Source organism: Hemiscyllium ocellatum, chromosome 25, assembly GCF_020745735.1.
Source record: "Hemiscyllium ocellatum isolate sHemOce1 chromosome 25, sHemOce1.pat.X.cur, whole genome shotgun sequence".
NCBI classification, from domain to species: domain Eukaryota; kingdom Metazoa; phylum Chordata; class Chondrichthyes; order Orectolobiformes; family Hemiscylliidae; genus Hemiscyllium; species Hemiscyllium ocellatum.
The window spans coordinates 22,595,383-22,616,067 of NC_083425.1; the positions used below are offsets into that span (position 1 = coordinate 22,595,383).

Genomic DNA, 20,685 nt, shown 5'->3' on the forward strand with positions numbered 1-20,685 from the left:
TGTTATGACCAAATTAAGTTAGAATAATGCCAGAAGTAAGGACTAATAACAACTTTGTATTGGATACACTGAAACAGAAAAAAAAAATTAGAATTCTACAGCCATTAATGGGGGTAATTGTTGCATAAAATGCAATGGATTTCTAATCTTTCAAAGTTATATAAATTTTCTCATTATGAATCTGGTTGTAGGCCTGTTAAACTATTTAATGAATGAGTGTTGTTTTTATGCTAATATGTATGAAAAAGTGTAATTTTGAGTATTGGTTAAGTATTGAACTTTTGCATGTTCACAACAGTACTCTTGGATTTTACTTTTACATTTCTCAATTCACTGCAACCTCACCAGTCCAGAATTCTGTTCTGATGCACAGAGAATCAGTGTTTTTTTAAGCTCTAATGTTTTGAACAAAGCCAAGCAACTCACAGCATCATTTAATATAGTTCCTTGGGAGAAGAAACACGAGTAATGCAGTTTTTAGATAAATGGTGTTTTATCACTGTTACATGTTTCAGGTAAAAATCACACAACACCAGGTTGTAGTCCAACAGGTTTAATTGGAAGCACACTAGCTTTCGGAGTGACGCTCCTTCATCAGGTGATAGTGGAGGGCTCATTCCCTATCACCTGATGAAGGAGCGTTGCTCCGAAAGCTAGTGGGCTTCCAATTAAACCTGTTGGACTATAACCTGGTGTTGAGTGATTTTTAACTTTGTATACCCCACTACCCTGACAGCCCCTCATTATTCTTGACTTTTAGATCACAAGATGTTGTACATCTCCAAATCATGTTTCAGGTAAATGTCTTTCTTTGCAAGTTCTTACACTTGTATTTAGACATTCTAATGTCATTTTAATATCCAGAAAATTCCAAAGTCCAGAATGATTTGTGCTCAAGTAGTCCACATTGGAGAGACAACAGTGCATGTCCCATTGGAAGGAATGTTCACATCAAGGCCTGTCAGACTCTTAATCAGCTTGGTAATCTACCCATGGCCCCACTGTATTCTCCAAAGGAATAGTATGAAAAGCATAAAAATCAAAACCAACAGGAGTTATCCTTGTTTTAGACTATTATTTGAACCTTTTAAAACAAAATAGCAAGATGATGTAAAAGCATGAACAAAATAAAATGACGTTCACAAGAAATGGGAAACAGGACCATAGTACTGTAGGCTCGATTCCCTGATCCACTGAACTCTATCAATACAACTCCACGCTGGGAATGAAGATTTGTGATAGCTCATTTACTTTTTCCTTTGGCCCTCAAATGACAATGCATTTCCCAAATAAACATGAAGACAAGAGGCACCTTAGGGAAAGTTGATCTGAGGAATCAAGGATGGAAGGGACCAGTTGAGAAATACAGAAAGCATTTGATAAATCCTTTCCCACTTTTTGTGAAAATGTGCGTCACAGCGGGATGAATAGTTAGACTTACTGTGTACGCTACATTATATGTGTACAATTTTATATTTTGTACAGTGTAAAAGCATTATAATGACAGGGCAGTTGCAACTCATGCTGTGATGATGTGAGAGTTCCTAGATGGTTTCAGCATTTGCTGCATTCGCTAAAGCTCAAAGTAACTGTACATTAGGATCTGTGGGAGGTACACACAGGGGAGGTGGACAGCTTTCCAAGAGATGGTCTTCCCACTCATTCCATATTTCTTGTCATTTGCACCTCTGTAACATTAGGTGGAAGAAATGCCAGTGAATGTTTGTGTCTAGCATTTCTATGAATCACAGCAGGAAGGGATATAAGGAATATGAGCAGATGCAGGCTATTCAGCACACTGAGCATGCTCAGGCTTTCAAATAAGATCATGGATGACCTAATTGTGGCCTTAACTCCACTACCCTGACAGCCCCTCATTATTCTTGACTTTTAGATCACAAGATGTTGTCATCTTTTAAAAAGCTGCTCAGCCCAATATATAGGGCATAGAGCAGAATTTTTCTTTTCTAATATAACAAATTATTATTCAACAAACACTCTGGCCATGCAAATTTCCCTTTTCTTAAATCTTCAACAACTATCACAGATCAGCAGGTGGCAGAGATGAATTAGCCCCACTGTTATGGCATAACAGTGAAGGATTCAAGGAGAAAAGGTATCCAAACAAAATCCCTTCAGAGTGAGCTGAAGGTCTGTGAAGAATTGGGTATGTTGCTGAGAGTATGGACTGCTTTCTGTCTTCCTACAGGTGTATGTAAATGCCAAGTGGACTGACTGCCTGTCCTCCATATTTCAGTAAATAATTAAAACTCAAATCGCATTGTTAACAAGTCTACTGGCATGAAGAGACAGGTGGAGAAGATTTTATAAAGGCCTACATGAACAAAGGTGGAAAAGAACATCGAGATCTCATTTGATTTAAAATAATGTGCTTGAAAGCCACCACAGTTCAGACAGCATGTTAGGAGAAAAGACATCTTCATATTTTGTGTGAAAAACCTTTGATCAGGCTTTGTCAGTTGTTTCTCTTTAAAGATGCTGTCAGATCTATTGTGCATTTCAGCATTTTCTGACTTTGTTTAATTTTTGGAAAAAAAACATTGGACTTATTTTGTTAATCTTAAAATACCATTTGTCAAGATGATGCAACATAATTTTAAACAACGAACTATCCCTTTTTGCACTACTTATTCCTAACATTAGTTCTACAAACTTGCAAGCAGATATATTTGTGAAATAATATATTAAGGGTGAATCTGTCACAACTCAACACCTGGTATATATTGTACAAAATTGGTCTTGCTGGTAAGTCATGTTCATAGGTCTACAAGGGCACAACTATGGTTAGATATCTAGTGAGTAATGAAGCAGATTTAGTTGAGTGCTCTTGTGGTGCTCCACTTTGAACCAGGAGGCCTCAGTTCCAATCCTGCTTGCTCCAGAGGTGTATAGTAACAACAATTCAGAAAATACAATGAAACAGGTTAGTGAGTTAAGCTGAATAGGGTTGAGCACCTTGAGAATAGTGATCTTAAGTTTACACAATGTAAGATTTTACTTAGAAAGGAAAAGGTCAGCATTAGCACAGATTTTAAAAAGGTGAGGAGTGAGCTAGCCAAAATAGGGTTAGTGAGATTAGCACACATATCTGTCGAACAACAATGGGAAGCCATGAGTTAATACATACCACTAAAAATTATGGAAACTGTTAGTCATTCACAATACCATGGATGAAAAATAAGATTAGAAACCATTTAAAATTGAAGATGACCTACGAGGTCTATATGCACAATAGCAATAATTGTTTTTTAAATTGAGAAAAGTGAGAAAAAGGGAACATTAGTAGGATAAGAATGTTTGAAAGGAAATAAGTATTATTTTTACAAAAAAGTGGTGTTTTATAAGAATAGTATTAAAGAGAGAATTATGAAAAGTAACATGGGAGATGATTGAGTTTAATGATTACATTAGAATTTGCTAATGGTTATTGTGGAGGAAGTGAGTTCTAAAGTGGTTGAAAATGGGCTGGTAGATTCTCTGATGAATAGATGATAGTCATTCTAAGGGAAGGCAGTGCTTTGGCCGAAAGGGAAGCATGATAGAATTCTGAAGGGAAATGAGTGAGTCAATTAGAAAGGCCTAAAATTATATTTCACATCTCTATTTAGTGATGCCTCTATTGCAGAGGAAACAGAGTGCAGCCAACATTTTATAAATTTTAAGGTAGAACTAATCATAGACTGATTAATTTAACATCTGTGGTAGAGAAACTTGTAGAGTTTTAAATAAAAGGTAAAATTAAAATGTATCTACATGAACTAGAGAAACTAATTTGATATGGCCAGCATGTATTTCAAAAAGGATGATTGTGCTTGGCAAACCTGTGTAATTGGAGGAGGTAACAAGTGTGGAAAATGGGACATGCAGTGGATACAGTCCACACAGACCTTCATAAAACCCATTGACAAGGTACTGCTTGACAAAGAGAAAAGTAAAGAGAATTAGATGAAGATAGCAAATTCTAATTAAACATTTTTACGAGTGCAAAACTAGAGTGACAAATTTGAAATGGAATCCTGAAACAAAGCTTGAGTTAATGCTCACTCCTGATGCAGAAATGAGCTCCAAGGTAATTTAACATTTGTAATTCTGCTGACCAGCCTCCCAATGGCTCCAAATAGGTTGTGATTTTTGGTGGTGGTGGTGGTGGTGGGGAGGGGAGCAGAAATCAGAAAATCATGTGACCCACAGACTGCCTGAACAGACTGGGTAAAAAATAGAATCTTCTACCAAAGTAAGTTGCCCATCGGATCTCTCAGTTGGTCACTATGTGAGGTAGGGTTCCTAATCTTTCGTTAAGAGGACCAAAGAGGCACTTAGGAAGCACCAGCCTGATCCAATTTTCCCAGTCTCTGCCTTTCGAATCAATTAGCTCATTTCTCCTTAAATGTATAGCTTGTTTAGATTAGATTACTTACAGTGTGGAAACAGGCCCTTCGGCCCAACAAGTCCACACCGACCTGCCAAAGCGCAACCCACCCATACCCCTACATATTACCCCTTACCTAACACTACGGGCAATTTAGCATGGCCAATTCACCTGACCCGCACATCTTTGGACTGTGGGAGGAAACCGGAGCACCCAAAGGAAACCCACACAGACACGGGGAGAACGCACAAACTCCACACAGTCAGTCGCCTGAGTCAGGAATTGAACCCGGGTCTCAGGCGCTGTGAGGCAGCAGTGCTAACCACTGTGCCACCGTGCCGCCCACAGAGCTTATTTTGATCTCCTTTATCGTGGAACCATCTACTAATATTACACTAGAAGTATCAATTTGTGCAGAGTGTGACACTTGCAACCCTAATTAGGAAGTCATGGCTTCAAGCTTCACTCATAGAATGATACAACACAGAAAATTGACTATTTGGCCACCATATTAATGCTAGGACATCCACAGCATAATTTAGGTCAACATCTTAATGCAGAACTGCAGTGTTGCATTGCTTGAGGTGTCACTTTCTCGATGAACTGTGATGTAATGATATTATTTAAAATCAGCTTTTCTGATATCTCACTCAACATTCTTTCCTCAAATAACATTATTAAAGACAAATGAATTGCTCTTTCACTTTATTGCTGCTTTTGGCAACTTTCTGTCCACAGCTATTACATCTTAAGACCAACTGTACAGCAAAGTAATTTATTATATTTGTAGTTTGAGATGTGAGGTCTTTGATGAGGTTCTATGTAAGTATGGCTTCTTTCTTAGGCCAGTAACAATATAAAATTGCAAATGAGAAACATTAGATATGATAATGAATGGGTGAATGTAATAATGAAAGGATAGATTTTCCTTGCAGGCAAAATTTAAGCTTTCCTAACCATTGGCTGACACTTCAAGTTGCTGTGGATGCTATATTTCTTTAAATAGAGGGTAGAATGTCTGATCTACAAGAAAGTCAAATTCTACATTTGGAGGCATTGGTGAGATAAATGGCAATGGATTTTTGTAATTCGTTTGTTCCAGAGTTGACACATTTTTCAAAGTCATAAAACAACCTAGGATGGATGCATTCATTGCTAGTGTTCTAATTTACCTTACATTGATGAAAAATCACAGAAAATCTTAAATGGTGCCAGATCTCCACATCAAAAGGCACTGAGGCATATTAGATTAAGAAAATGATTTAAAATGGAAAGTTCTGACTTCTTCTCAGGGACTTTAGATGGTCAAAAGTGACTGTCCCATTATAAATTCCCAATTCTATTTATCAATTTTAAAAATAGGCTGTAATATTAGAGTTGAAAAAAATCACAGAAGCACCAGGTAATCTGTGTTCAATGGCTAGCTCTCTTCCAATTTAGTTTTATTTCAAATTTCAAACAATACTATTTTGCTAGCTGAAAATGTGTTGCTGGAAAAGCGCAGCAGGTCAGGCAGCATCCAAGGAACAGGAAGTTCGACGTTTTGGGCATAAGCCCTTCATCAGGAATGATGCCCGAAACGTCCAATTTCCTGTTCCTTGGATGCTGCCTGACCTGCTGCGCTTTTCCAGCAACACATTTTCAGCTCTGATCTCCAGCATCTGCAGACCTCACTTTCTCCTCGAATACTATTTTGCTAGTCTTTTTCATTGAGGCCAAGCTCCATACATCTCAATTGCAAGATCAACAGGTTAACCCTGTTCTAAATATTGTGGAGAATTTATCATTAATACGTTTGTTGCTCTCAACGCCACAGATCTGCTCTCTGGAATAATCTACCAATGCTTAGAAAAGTACCGCCCACATGGAGACAATTACGTCCTCTCTTGCTTCTACAATGTACTGAAGGAAGCATACAGAAAGCAGGTTTACTGTGTGGGATGATTCCAGTAAACTGACAATATGAAAGTTACACCTAGCCTCCCTCTGCTGTGATCCCTGTTGCAAAATACACATATGTCAATATAAAATTGAGGCAGCATTAGGCTTGATTATGATTAAAGTCTCAGGACAATTTCCAGTATGAAGTGCAATTAGTTAGTTAAATGAGTTTGTCATTAAAATTAGAAAGTCTGTGTATTCATTTCACTTCCTGGGTGGAAATAACTTGAAAAACATATCAAACCAGATGACAGGGTTGTCACTGTTTGGACCATAAAACTTTGTACTGTTGGAAACCAATACGAACAGCAAATACTCCCAGGTTAACTTTTATTCTTTTGATCCACAGTAAAGCTCCCCTTCTTGTCTCCAACAATTGGTTTCAACTCCAAATTCCACACAGCAGTGAAAAGCCTGACAGAAATTTCCTTCTGATGTAGAATCACTGAGAGTAGAACCTTTGTGTCTGCCATTGCTGATTCAACCATTACAATTGCTTTGATGCTCTGGGAGGATTTTAACTACAAGATGTGAACAGGTGTAGATGGCTGCAGGCGAGGGATTAAAAAAGGGAAAAATATCGACATGACCTAGTTGACTTCTACATTTATGGTGTATGGAAAACCCCTTTGTAATGGATCAGTGACTAAATATGAAGCCTCTTCAGTAATTAAAGTATGGATTATTCCTGTAAAATGCTGTCTGTCCCTTTAAACTGAAAGCTGCTGTTTTCTTCATGTTAGCAACCTCGAAAATGTCCAAAATGTCCCTTGCAGTTGCAACAGTTTTTCATATTTCAGTTGATAAAAATTCCCTGCATAATGATGCAAAAATAACTGGAGAAGATATTACTAATCATTTTTAGAAAATGTTTTACAATCTTACTTCAATTTAACTGAAAACCTATTATGATTGTGCATTCTGTAGAACTGTATCAAATGATTTGGGCAGCCTTGGTCAACAAATCTACAAGTCATGAGCTGATAGCACTGACTCGCCCCTAATGTGGCATTGATTGGCAACATTGCTTCGAACGTTGAGTTTAGAATAGTACAGTACAAGAACAGGCCCTTCATCCCGTGATGTTGTTCCAAAAATGACACCAAGTTAAACTGATCCCTTCTGCTGACCCAGGGTCCACAGCCCTCCATTCCTTGCTTATTCATGTTCTTATCTAAAAGTCCCTTAAACACCCCTAATCGTATCTGCCTCCACTACCACCTCGAGCAGCACATTCTCGGCACCTATCATTCTCTATTTAAATAAAATTGCCTCTCACATTTCTTTTGAATGTCCCATTCTTCCCCTAAATGCTTGCTCTCTAGTATGAGGAAGACTGGAAGATTCTAGTGTTGTAGGGGTACTCTTTTGCACTTGGATTGGGCACATTGTTGATTTGGAGTAGAGGAGCTTTATTCTCTGGGTGGAAGTGCTTAACCTGGGAGCAGGTAGTTCCTCTATAACCAGATTAGATTCCCAACCGTGTGGAAACAGGCACTTCGTCCCATCAAGTCCACACCGACACTTTGAAGAGTAACCCACCCAGACCCATTTCCCTCTGTCCAGAAGTCATAGCTATGCAAGTCAAAGCTATGAGAAATGAAAGCCAGATTGTTGTATTAGTGTCAGTCATATTTGCACTGAGAAGTCACTAAGATCTACCATAGATTAGATTACTTACAGTGTGGAAACAGGCCCTTCGGCCCAACAAGTCCACACCGACCCGCCGAAGCGCAACCCACCCATACCCCTACATTTACCCCTTACCTAACACTACAGGCAATTTAGCATGGCCAATTCACCTGACCCGCACATCTTTGGACTGTGGGAGGGAACCGGAGCACCCGGAGGAAACCCACGCAGACACGGGGAGAACGTGCAAACTCCAGTCAGTCGCCTGAGTCGGGAATTGAACCCGGGTCTCAGGCGCTGTGAGACAGCAGTGCTAACCACTGTGCCACCGTGCCACCCACCAAGATGGAGTAAAAGGCCTGGGACCGGAAGTGAATCAATACATCAATTGTGTTAGAGGACTCTCGAATCTGAGGCACTGACAGACGTTTCGATGGCCCGCAGCGAAAAATCAGAATGGTGTTTTGCCTCCCTGGTGCCAGGACCAAGGATGTCTCAGAGAGGGTGCAGAATGTTCATCAAGAGGGAGATGGCCTAGCAGGAGGTCATTGTACACATTGGAACCAACAACATAGGAAAGGAAAAGGATGAGATTCTGAAGGGAGAACATAGAGAGTTAGGCAGGAATTTAAAAAGGAAGTCCTTGAGAGTAGTAATATCCGGATTAACCCTGGTGCTATGAGCTAATGAGAGTAGGAATAGGAGGATAGAGCAGATGAATGCGTGGCTGAGGAGCTGGTGTATGGGAGAAGGATTCACATTTTTGGATCATTGGAATCTCTTTTGGGGTAGAACTGACCTGGACAAGAAAGATGGATTGTACCTGAATTGGAAGAGGACTAATATATTGGCAGGGAGATTAGCTAAAGCAGCTCAGGAGGATTTAAACTAGCAAGGTTTGGGGGTGGGGTTTGGACCCAGGGAGATAGTGAGGAAAGAGATCGGTCTGAGACTGGTACAGTTTATAAAAGAAGTGAGTCAAACAGTCAGGGCAGGCAGGGACAAAGCAGAAAACAAGGTAGGACTAATAAATTAAACTGCATTTATTTCAATGCAAGAAGCCTAACAGGGAAGGCAGATGAACTCAGGGCATGGGTAGGAACATGGGACTGGGATATCTTAGCAATTACAGAAGCATGGCTCAGGGATGGATAGGACTGGCAGCTTAATATTCCAGGATACAAATGCTACAGGAAGGACAGAAAGGGAGGCAAGACAGGAGGGGATGTAGTGTTTTTGATAAGGGACAGGATTACAGCCGTATTCAGGGAGGATATTCCCAGAAATACATCCAGGGAAGGTTTTTGGGTGGAACTGAGAAATAAGATAGGGATGATCACCTTATTGGGATTGTATTATAGACCCCCTAACAGTCAGAGGGAAATTGAGAAATAAATTTGTACCGAGATTTCATTTATCTGTAAGAATAATAGGGTGGTTGTGGCAGGGGATTTTAACTTTCCAAATATACACTGGGACTGCCATAGTGTTAAGGGTTTAGATGGAGAGGAATTTGTTAAGTGTGTACAAGAAAAGTTTATGATTCAGTACGTGGATGTACCTATAAGAAAAGGTGCAAAACTTGACCTACTCTTTGGAAATAAATCAGGGCAGGTGACTGAGGTGTCAGTGGGGAGCACTTTGGGGCCAGCGACCATAATTCTATTAGTTCAAATATATTGGTGGAAAAAAATAGACCAGATTTAAGAGTTGAAGTTCTAAATTGGAGAAAGGCTAATTTTGATGGTATTAGGCAAGAACTTTCAAAAGCTGATTGTGGGTAGATGTTCGCAGGTAAAGGGATGGCTGGAGAATGGGAAGCCTTCAGAAATGAGACAACGAGAGTCCAGAGAAAGTATATTCCTGTCAGGGTGAAAGAAAGGCTGGTAGGTATAGGGAATGCTGGACGACAAAAGAAACTGAGGGTTTGGTTAAGAAAAAGAAGGAAGCATATGTCAGGTATAGACAGGATAGATCGAGTGAATCCTTCGAAGAGTATAAAGGCAGTAGGAGTATACTTAAGAGAGATATCAGGAGAGCAAAAAGGGGACATGAGATAGCTTTGGCAAATAGAGTTAAGGAGAATCCAAAGGTTCTTACATTAAGGATAAAAGGGTAACTAGGGAGAGAAAAGGGGCCCTCAAATATCAGCAAGGCAGCCTCTGTGTGGAGCCGCAGGAAATGGGGGAGATACTAAATGAATATTTTGCATCAGCGTTTGCTGAGAAAAAGACATGGAAGGTATAGAATGTAGAGAAATAGTTGGTGACATCTTGAAATATGTCCATATTACAGAGGACTAAGTGCTGGATGTCTTGAAACACAAAAGTGGATAAATCCCCAAGACCTGATCAGGTCTACCCTAGAACTCTTTGGGAAGGTAGGGAAGTGATTGTTGAACCACTTGTTAAGACATTTGTATCATTGACAGTCACAGGTGAGGTGCCGGATGACTTGAGGTTGGTTAATAAGGTACCACTATTTAAGAAAGGTGGTAAGGACAAGCCAGGGAACAATAGACCAGTGAGCCTGATGTCGGTGGTAGGCAAGTTGTTGGAGGGAGTCCTGAGAGACAGGATGAACATGTATTCGGAAAGGCAGGACTGATTATGGATAGTCAGCATGGCTTTATGCATGGGAAGTCATGTCTCGCAAACTTGATTGAGTTTTTTGATGAAGTAACAAGGAGGATTGATGACGGTAGAGCAGTGAACATGATCTATATAGACTTCAGGAAGGCGTACAACAAGGTTCCCATGGGAGACTGGTTAGCAAGGTTAGATCTCATGGACACAGGGAGAACAAGCCATTTGGATACAGAACCGGCTGAAAGGTAGAAGACAGAGGGTGGTGGTGGAGGGTTGTTTTTCAGACTGAAGGCCTGTGACCAGTAATGTACCATAAGGATTGGTGCTGGCTTCACTGCGTTTCATCATTAAAATAAATGATTTGGGTGTGAGTATAGGAGATATAGTTAGTAAGTTTGTAGATGACACCAAAATTGGAGGTGTAGTGGACAGCGAAGAAGATTACCTCAGATTACAATGGGATCTTGATCAGATGGACCAATGGGCTGAGGACAGCAGATGGAATTTAATTTAGATAAATGGGATGTACTGCTTTTTGGGAAAGCAAATCTTAGCAGGACATATCCATTTAATGGTAAGGTTCTAGGGAATATTGCTGAACAAAGAGACCTTGGAGGGCAGGTTCATAGCTCCTTGAAAATAGAGTCACAGGTAGGAAGGATAGTGAAGAAGGCGTTTGGTATGCTTTCCATTATTGGTCAGCGTATTGAGTGCAGGAGTTGGGAGGTCATGTTGCGGATGTACAGGACATTGGTTAGGCCACGTTTGGAATATTGCGTGCAATTCTAGTCTCCCTCCTATCAGAAGATGTTCTGAAACTTGAAAAGATTTACAAGGATGTTGCCAAAGTTGGAGAAATTGAGCTCTTGGGAGAGTTTGAATAGGGTGGGGTTGTTTTCCCTGGACCATTGGAGGCTGAGGGGTGACCTATAGAGGTTTATAAAAAAACATGAAGGGCATGGATAGGATAAATAGACAAAGTCTTTTCCCTGGAGTGGGGGAATCCAGAACTAGATTGCATAGATTTAGGGTGAGAGGGGAAAGACATCAAAGAGACCTAAGTGGCAACTTTTTCACGCAGAGGGTGGTACGTGTATGGAATGAGTTGCCAGAGGAAGTGGTGGAGGCTAGTACAATTGCAACATTTAAAAGGCATTTGGATGGGTACATGAATAGGAAGGGTTTAGAGGTTTATGGGCTGGGTGATGGCAGGTGCAACTAAGATTGGGGTGGGAGATCTGGTCGGCATGGACAGGTTGGACCGAAGGGTCTGTTTCCATGCTGTACATCTCTATGACTCTATGACTCTAAATGCCTTGTTAATGGCAGAAACATGCCTAGTTAATAATCAGCTTCTTAACTTAAACTTAAGTCAAACAAGCTAGATGTCAAGAAATCTTGACGTGGTGATCAGGATTTATTAGCTGTAAGAGAGGTTGGGCAAACTTGGATTGTTTTTGGCAGAGCATCAGAGGCTGAGGGAGGTCCTGATAGAAAGATATAAAATTATGTGAGGCATGGATAGCGTGGATAGTCAGAGTCTTTTTCCCAGGGTGGAAATGTCAAATACTAGAGGACATACGTTTAAGGCGAGACGAGCAATGCTTAAAGGAGATGTGTGAGGAAAGTTTTTTGACACAGAAAGCAGTAGGTCCCTCGAATGCGCTGTCAGGGAAGGTGGTAGAAACAGATACGATCATAAAGCTTAAGAGGCATTTAGACAGAAACATAACCAAAAGGACAGGAGGACATGGAGTGTGGGCAGGCTGATGGGATTAGATTAGAATGGCATTATGGTCAGCACAGTCATGGCACACTGACCAGCCTGTTCCTGTGCTATACTGTTCTATATTCTATGTTCTAAAAGGGACGAGGGGCCACATGTCGGGTAGCCTGCCATCCAGTTTAAGTGTGTATTGGACTGGGCTGGCATGTTCTGAGTTGTGTTCTTCACTGCTGGTCCTGGATGAAGAGAAAAGTCCTTAAGTGTACTTAAGGAAGTAGTCCTATGAATATTGGATGCATTGGTGGTCACCTTCCAAGATTCTTTAAATTTTGGAACAGTTCATACAGGTTGGAGGGCAGTTACTGTAATCCCATTATTTAAAAAGAGAGATTGAGAGAAAGCAAAGAATTATAGACCAGTGACTATGACATTGGTAATGGGGAGAAAGTGAGGACTGCAGATGCTGGATATCAGAGTCGAGAGTGTGGTGCTGGAAAAGCACAGCAGGTCAGGCAGCATCCAAATCGATGTTTTGGGCATAAGCACTTCATTCCAGAAATGAAGGGAAAGGATTCTGATACAGGAACAAGGATGTGTTGCAGTCTTGATACAGGGCATTGATGAGGCCATACCTGGAATGTTTTAGTCTCCTGTTTTAAGGAGAGTTTGCTAAATTGATTCCTAGGGTGGAGGGATTGCTGTATGAGGAGAGATCGAGTCAGTTATCTTTATATACAATGGAGTTTTGAAAGATGAAGGACTAGAAACCTATAAAATTCAAATAGGATTAGAGGGTGGTTGAAATGTGCAATCTGCTGCCTGAGAGCATGGTGGAGGGAGGTACTCTCACAATGTTTAAAAAGCATCTGGATAAGCACTTAAAATAACAGGGCATAGTAGCTATGAACCAAGTGCAGGTAAATTAGTACAGTTTTGTGTTTGTTGGTTGGCTAGACATAATGGCCAATTGTATGAGTCAATGACTAGACAGGTTAGATGCAGGAAGGATGTTGGGGGTCTCCAGAACCAGGAGTCATTGTTTAAGTATAAGGGGCAAATCATCTAGGACTGAGGTGAGAAAACATTTCCTCACCCAGGGAGTGGTGAGTCTGGAATTCACTACCACTAAGGTTGAGGCCTAAACATTGTGTTTCAAAAAGGAGTTAAATATTCCTCTTGTGGCTCAAGGGATCTCAGGACATTGGGGCACGAGTTAGGATATTGAGCTCCTGATGATCAGCTATGATCATATTGAATGGGGAGCAGGGTCGAGGGGTTGAATGGCCTATTTTTGCTCCTTATCTTCTCTGTTTCCATGTAAATCCTGTTTCTGCATCATCCTATCCAGTAGGACCTCCAGATCCCTGCCAGCACGTTGGAACACTGATTTCTCCAAGTCTGCCATGTCTGGGTCAAATGTCAGGAACTCTGAAAGACAGTGCTTGTCTGGTGCACTGGCTTTTATGGATGGCATGGGCTTAAGGAACACCAGTTAATTCTGGGATACCTGTGCAATGGCAGGTTGTTCTGGGATCGGCAGGTGTTAGGATGGGGCTGGAATCAGACATGAGGGATGCTATAGAGGCAGGGTAAGTAATTAATAAGGTATGTTTGGTAAGATATGATGAGCAAACTAATTAGGCCTCACAGTGAACAATCATCCAAAAAACTCAATGCAATTTTCTCTTTGCCAAAAAATCATAAGATTCAGCCCAGAGTTTCAAATAATGTAATAACAAGGTGTGTCACAAATACTATAATGTTCATTCCTGAATTAAATCCATCCCTGCTTGCATGAGCTAAATTGAATTGAATTCCACTACCTAAAGATGATAAAAATTGGTCAAGAATGTGAAGAGAGCATTGAAAATTTGGCTGATGCCCAGATATAGAGGGCTGAAGGCCCTGCACAGTAATTATAGGATATTTTGGAACATGTGAGGCCCCCCTGACCAATAAACAAGCTCATTGGTATAATAGAGGTCAGGAGAGACCAACAGCAGGGATTACCAGTTTGCCATCTATCAGAACAATCTATCATGGGTTTAATAGGATACACTTCATAAAACAGGTGTACCTATCATTTTAACAGGAGTAGAGGGTCCACCTAGGGGACCTTGATAGGATTGTGGTCTGAAGAGAAGATCAGATTTTGCCATAGTGATACTTCCAAGAGATCTCCAGCAAAGTCAATTTGTCCGGTCAATCTATTGCACTTTCTGATATCTCTTCTTGGAGAAAGTTCTCAGTGGCTTACTAATGGTGCTGGTATAGCCAGAACGAAATTAATAAAGAGTCCTCCTACTGAGACCATGTAATTAAATGGAATCAAAGACAGAAACTGCTCCTTTATATTTTCAACCACAAATTTTGTCATGATAAAGTTGCTTTAGAAGGGGAAACTACATGTAGGGAAAGAGCTGTTTGAATTGCTGAAGTCGATTTTCAGTGAAATGCTATTTATGCTGCATAAGCCTTGTTTAAATTTCATACAATGTTAATCTCATTAAACAATTGATATCTGTGGAATTGTTGATGCTGTGGCCTACCTCCAGACAGAGTAGTCTTCCTCCAAAACCTTGCCTTGGTTACTATTTATTGTATATGAGTATTAGAAATGGAGTACATACTGGCTGCTGCACACTTGGAGGATTGGGCATTCATCAGTCAAGATTCAACAGTATTCAGGCATCCCAACTATGCTATCATGCAAGTTTTACCATTGTGTCCAACATATTTTTAATGAATAGATCAAGGTTTACAAAATTTGTTTAAAAAGTGAGAATTAATTCACTGCCAGAAAATGTGCAATTTCACATTCCAGTCAATGGCTGCAAGCCTCTTTCCTGAAGAAGGGCTTTTGCCTGCTCCTCGGATACTGCCTGACCTGCTGTGCTTTTCCAGTACCACTCTAATCCAGGCAAGCCTAAATGTGACAATACATGACTCTGTTAAATGTTTATTGTCATTGGAATACGCCTTATCAGAACCTCTACAACATACAGAATCTATTCAGAATAGCATAGTGAAGAAAATTCCTGAGACCAGTTAATGGTCTACCAGACTTCAGAGACCTTCTTTAAAGCTTCTAACAAAGGTTAGCTCCAGTAAATCAAGAAGAAAAAGTAGAACCTACTGCATCATGTAAAAGAGTAAATTTTAAGCATGGATTTCTAGAAACAGAGTGCATTCCAAAATTGTTTTTTTTGTTTGCCTGTATAAGTCTACAACATTTAACTTGACAAATAGGTTGCATTACTTTTCAAAATATTTAATTGGAATTAAAAGACTCCATTTCCTAGGGCGTTATTAGAAACATTTCAACATCTCCCATTTCTCCTTATATACTGCAATGATTGATTAAGTACTAACTTTCACAAATAAATTCATAAGAAGAATAATATTCCCTTCTAAACATGCAATCTAAAATTTAATGATTTTAGCTGCAGTTGAGATATTTTCTAGTCAACCTGTTCAGAGATGCTATTACACACCTCTGAAGCAGATGGGATTTGAACCATAGCCTCCTCAGGGACATTACCACTCTGCCCAAGCTCCTCACCTTGTCTGATGGACACCAGGCGGCCATTTGAAGCTCGTAAGATCACTTGAGGATGACTCTGCTCCAAATCAAAGAGGTCATCTTTACCAGGCTTGGAATTTCGTCCGGATCTTAGCATACCAGTTGGTCCCATTGCACTCAAGTATTTTCCTTCATGATCTTTGAAGGCGATCTTCCCAGCTTTAAATTCCAAAGTGTAGCCAGTGCCCTGATCACGTTTCTTAATCAGCTTTCCATCATTTCTGAGAAACCTATTGTCACAGGTTTGGATGCTGTACTTCTTCTCTTGGTAAATCAAGGTGATGAGAGCATCCACGCCCCAAGGAATGACACTGTCAGCTGACAGCTCATCTTCTCGGGCTGACAGATGGGCGTATCTTTTGCGACTGACACTTAGAAGGTTGGCTTGAGGGTGGCTGGCGAGGTGGATGGACCAAAGCTCAGACTCAGTAATAGTCTGTGCAAAGCATGAGAGATGGTCTTCAGATCCACCAAAGTACCGTTTGTGAGGTTCAGACTGCAGAGTCCATCTGCCATCGGCATGTGCAATAACGGTGAATCTGCAGTCAGTGTCCGGTTTCTCTGCCTCACATGACACATTGCCATCCTTATTAGCCAACAGGTACCGCCCAAGGTGGCTCTTGAAAAAGACCACTGAGTTGTTCCCTTCATCCTGTTCCAGCATCCAGATTTGCTTCTTCTTCAGACTGACACCAGATGCATTGACTTTGAAACCAAATGCCTCTGCTGTAAGGTACTTATTGCTACAATTGATTAAGCCAAACTGGATCCGTAAAGCTTGGTGGGTACCGTTTGTGGGCATTTTTGTTCTTTCAGGTTGATTTCCTTCTCACTGTGAAACTTCCGAATGTTTATTTTTGCAATAACTCTGAACTGGAAGCAATAGAGGCACTTTTGTTTAGATCTGCTCCTGACAGATTTGAAGTGGACCAAATATCTAAAACACCTAAATCCACGAGAAGCAGACACTGACGTCAGCTTCAATGTCCCAGTTCCCAAACCTCTTCACTTACCTCCACAATGCTTTGGTAAATCTTTTAATTGCAATCATCCAGAGGTACGTCAGAAAATAATTGTCATGTTCTGAAGACTTCGTACTTCAGATTGGCTTTTTTTTTGTACTTGTCCACTTTTTTTTGTACTTGTCCCAGATGCTGCAGGCTGCTCTAATCGTTCATGCTGTGGATTATAGGCTCTCAGATTTTAATAAACTGCCAATGCTTTGTAATTAATAGCAGAGCTTGCCAGCACAACAAAGGGGTTTTTATGTGGAACAGTGGTCCTTTTGTGTGTTTCTTTTCCTTCCTTCGCGTTCCAGTGGACACGTTTCTTCAAACGTAGTTAATCGGTTGTAATATCCTTCCTTCTATAATTCTTTTTCAGTTCACTTTTGTACACCAGCGTGCCCAGTCTCTCAGATACATCGATCTGCTTAGCTCACCACCTACCTGTCGCTCTGAATTCTCGTGCGGTATTTCAGGCGAAAAACCAGATGACATGTGATAGCCTTCCGTGTAAGCGGGTTGTTGAGGTGTCCTCTTTCTTTTTGCGGGAGTGTAAAATTACTCTGTTCTCTGATTCCTCTCCCCCTGTCACCTGCAGCCTTCTCGCGTTTTACAGTTTAATCCTATTTACCATTATCCCAGGGCCTCTATTTCTCGTCTTTAATCCTTTGATCCTTTCTTATTCCAAAATATCTTACTCCAGCTGCACTAATTCTACCTTTAGTTGTGCATTTCCCTGGTAAAAAAGATACATTACAAAAAAAAGTGGAACATTAACTCATAGGTGTATAATCAGGAGTCAATTCAAGAACATGGCAGAATATGCCCTGTGTATCACTACTGTTCCTAGCTCATGTCTGAAATTCTAATTTACATGCACATCAAAGTATACTGAGAGACTTCAAAATTTTCCTGTGAACAAAGGCTGACAGACACAAGCAAACTCTGGCACAAAATCAACTGCATTTTTATGGCAAGTTATGAATGCAATACACATATCAATTTCTCTTCTCAGCTTCAAACTATTAACAAACACTGAAGAAAATTTCAGCTCCAAACAAAAGTTTTATTGTTTAAGTTCCAAGAATAGTGGGAATCAAGGGTGGATTCTGCATAAATTCATAATATTCACTATAAGTGGTAACTATTTTTGTTCAAGCTTCTGGTCATAAGCATGGTGATATTTTGAGTTACAATTTAATTTTCTTTCAGTTTCATTGTGATGGAGTCATTCTACTGTCATTCTTAGATCATGAACATGCAACATTGAACAGCCTTGCGGGATCACCTATTGATTTGGAAACAAAGGGAAGACTGACATTTTAAAGAGATACACAAATGATAGACAGTAATGGAGAAATACAAGTCTATTCCAAAGCTTAGAAAGGGAGAGGAAGATTCTTTATTGCATTAGTCACAAACAGCCCCAACACATGCTGACTATCACTGACAGACATCAATCTGCAGATTTTCAATTTATTTGTCTCCCAATCTTGAGACATCAATAGTAAAATGTTCATTTTCCATATCTGTAGTTCCAAGTTCTAACCTCTCTTATAACTAATGCAGGTGTGCAGGTTTTATAAAGATGCATTTTCTCAGTTCGCAACCTGGCTATGGTTGAGGCACTTCATAATAAAGAAGATACTCCATTTTTGTGGTGATGGAGGTAGTGTGGAGCGAAAATGATGTTCCACCTATCTGGCAATATTCAACAGTTACTGCTGTCTAAGTATGGTAGCTCTCTCATTCTAAACTGAACACACCCTTCAGAGGACTGTGGTAAAATTTTGACAAGTTCCTTCTTTAAAATGCAGTCTTTAATTTTTCATTACATTTACTTTTGGGTCTTAATCCATGGAACTTCCATTGCTATAAATTTTGATTTTGTATATCGTACCTGTACTTTTAAACACATTCAAAATGGTAATCCTGTTATGTATGTCCATTTCTGATGCAGGCTGAGTTGAATGCCATTTTGGGTAGGGACAATCCTGTCAGCACTAGGAGTCTACAATGTAAGCGTGCAGAGGAGGCAGAATGTGATGTCAGTCAGTGTATAATACTGATTTGACTGGAGTGGTGTCAGTTTCAAACTGTGTACTCAAGTTCTTTCTTAACTTTACACAGCTGAACGTGCATTCAGCAACAAGAAGGATTTCCTGATGATGCAACAATGAGACAACAGACTGGCCATTAATGAGGATCCAGCCCAGTTTAAAACTGTGGAGCATTTAAGGTTGTGAAAAGCATCCTGTAAACAAATGCAAGTTCTAGCAGTTCAGTCAGAAAAGTTTATGGATAAAATAAAGTACCTTCATTTTGCTGTTGATTATCTCTTGGTAAAATTCAGATTATCAATATTGGCAATTGACAAAATCACCAATTAAAATAAAATTCAAGCCTACTCATTCATCCTGTGACAAGGATGGCAGGGGATCATTTTCATTGTAACTGCCCAATCATCTGGAGAAATGGCTCCCCCATACATTGGAGGATCTGCCTCATTTTCACCTGACTAATTCCAAGACTTTTTCCTCAATTCATTAAGTTATGCAAGATATGTTTGTTAGCACAGCAAATAAATGAAAGATAATGGACAATTTTCCACTCTATGGGCAACTGGAAAAATACAGCAAAAATGAAACTTTCTCGCTGCCATGAAAAAAAATCCCATATTTTCCATAAAATTTAAATGGCAGGTTCAGGGTTTGCTAATAAATAACGACTACCTTATTTCCATGCAAATTCAACTAATTTCTACACAGCTCCCAATACCCCTCCTTCGAGAAATTAGATGATACAAATTTCTAACATAAAATTTGCAGTGGTAACCAGCCGGCAGTAGCTTGCTGGTTGCTTCTCTGGGCTTTCTTCGAACATGTCCTGACCACAGTGTCCCTTCATGTACCATTGACACATGTCCTTGCATTCTTCATCCATGTAAGTTGGCACTGGCAAACCATCAGCCTCATTACATCATTATGTCTGTTCTAGGACCAACTCACATTTCAGCCATTCAGGACTTTAATGTGAAGGTCACTGATATTGTGATTTACATGCTTCAGCCAGTTTGCTTTGCATACAGGGACACATACATATTTCATGCTTCTACACAGGATACAACTACAATTCTTAGCTTCATTTTTTTGAGTTTATTCGCTTTGTGCTTACTTAGAGGCTGCCAGCTTTTGTTGCTTGCATTGTTTTTAGCACAGAGGGTGAGGCAGCAGCTTGTTATGGCTCCAACTACTGAACAGTTAAGGGGATGGACATTTTGCTGTACAGCAAGGCCACACCAACAGCTTGTGCCAGCAGCTCATGCAGAAAACATACTGCATGTGCTTCAACCAAGTGACAATGTGTGAAAAACAAAGGGGTACAGTCCTTAGTGGGGTCAAGAGAGACTATGGCTGCAAATGTTTTGCTGGTCAAAGCACAGCAGGCCAGGCAGCATCTCAGGAATAGAGAATTCGACGTTTCGAGCATAAGCCCTTCATCAGGAAGGGCTCAAGAGAGACTATGGTCAATCAGAGAGTAACACCACTGTCAGGCTCATTCAATTCCAATCCAGGGGCTTGCCACAGTCAATCCTGCAGGTCAAGTATGGAGACATACTTGGAGGATGGGCCCCTGCAATGAGACAAGGAGAGGGACTGAGTCTGATGAGAGTGGATGGAATAATGTTTAGCAGTGATGCATGAGGAGAAATGGCGAGATATCTCTAATGAGTTCAGGAGATACTGAAGGGAGGAAGGGTTAGTGACTTGGGAGGAGGAGGTGGGGGGGTGGGGTGAGAGTTATTGTGTGAGCACTATGGA

General features: G+C 40.4%; 1 protein-coding gene across 1 annotated transcript in view; it reads right to left on the reverse strand.

Moving 5' to 3' along the window:
- Positions 1-17,291, reverse strand: part of fscn2b (fascin actin-bundling protein 2b, retinal) — a 44,221-nt gene extending 26,930 nt beyond the window's left edge. The window contains exon 1 of the mRNA XM_060844510.1: positions 15,840-17,291. Within this exon, the coding sequence (XP_060700493.1) occupies positions 15,840-16,662 (823 nt within the window). The 5' untranslated portion in view covers positions 16,663-17,291. The remainder of the gene's footprint in view (positions 1-15,839) is intronic.
- Positions 17,292-20,685: the final 3,394 nt, after the last annotated feature.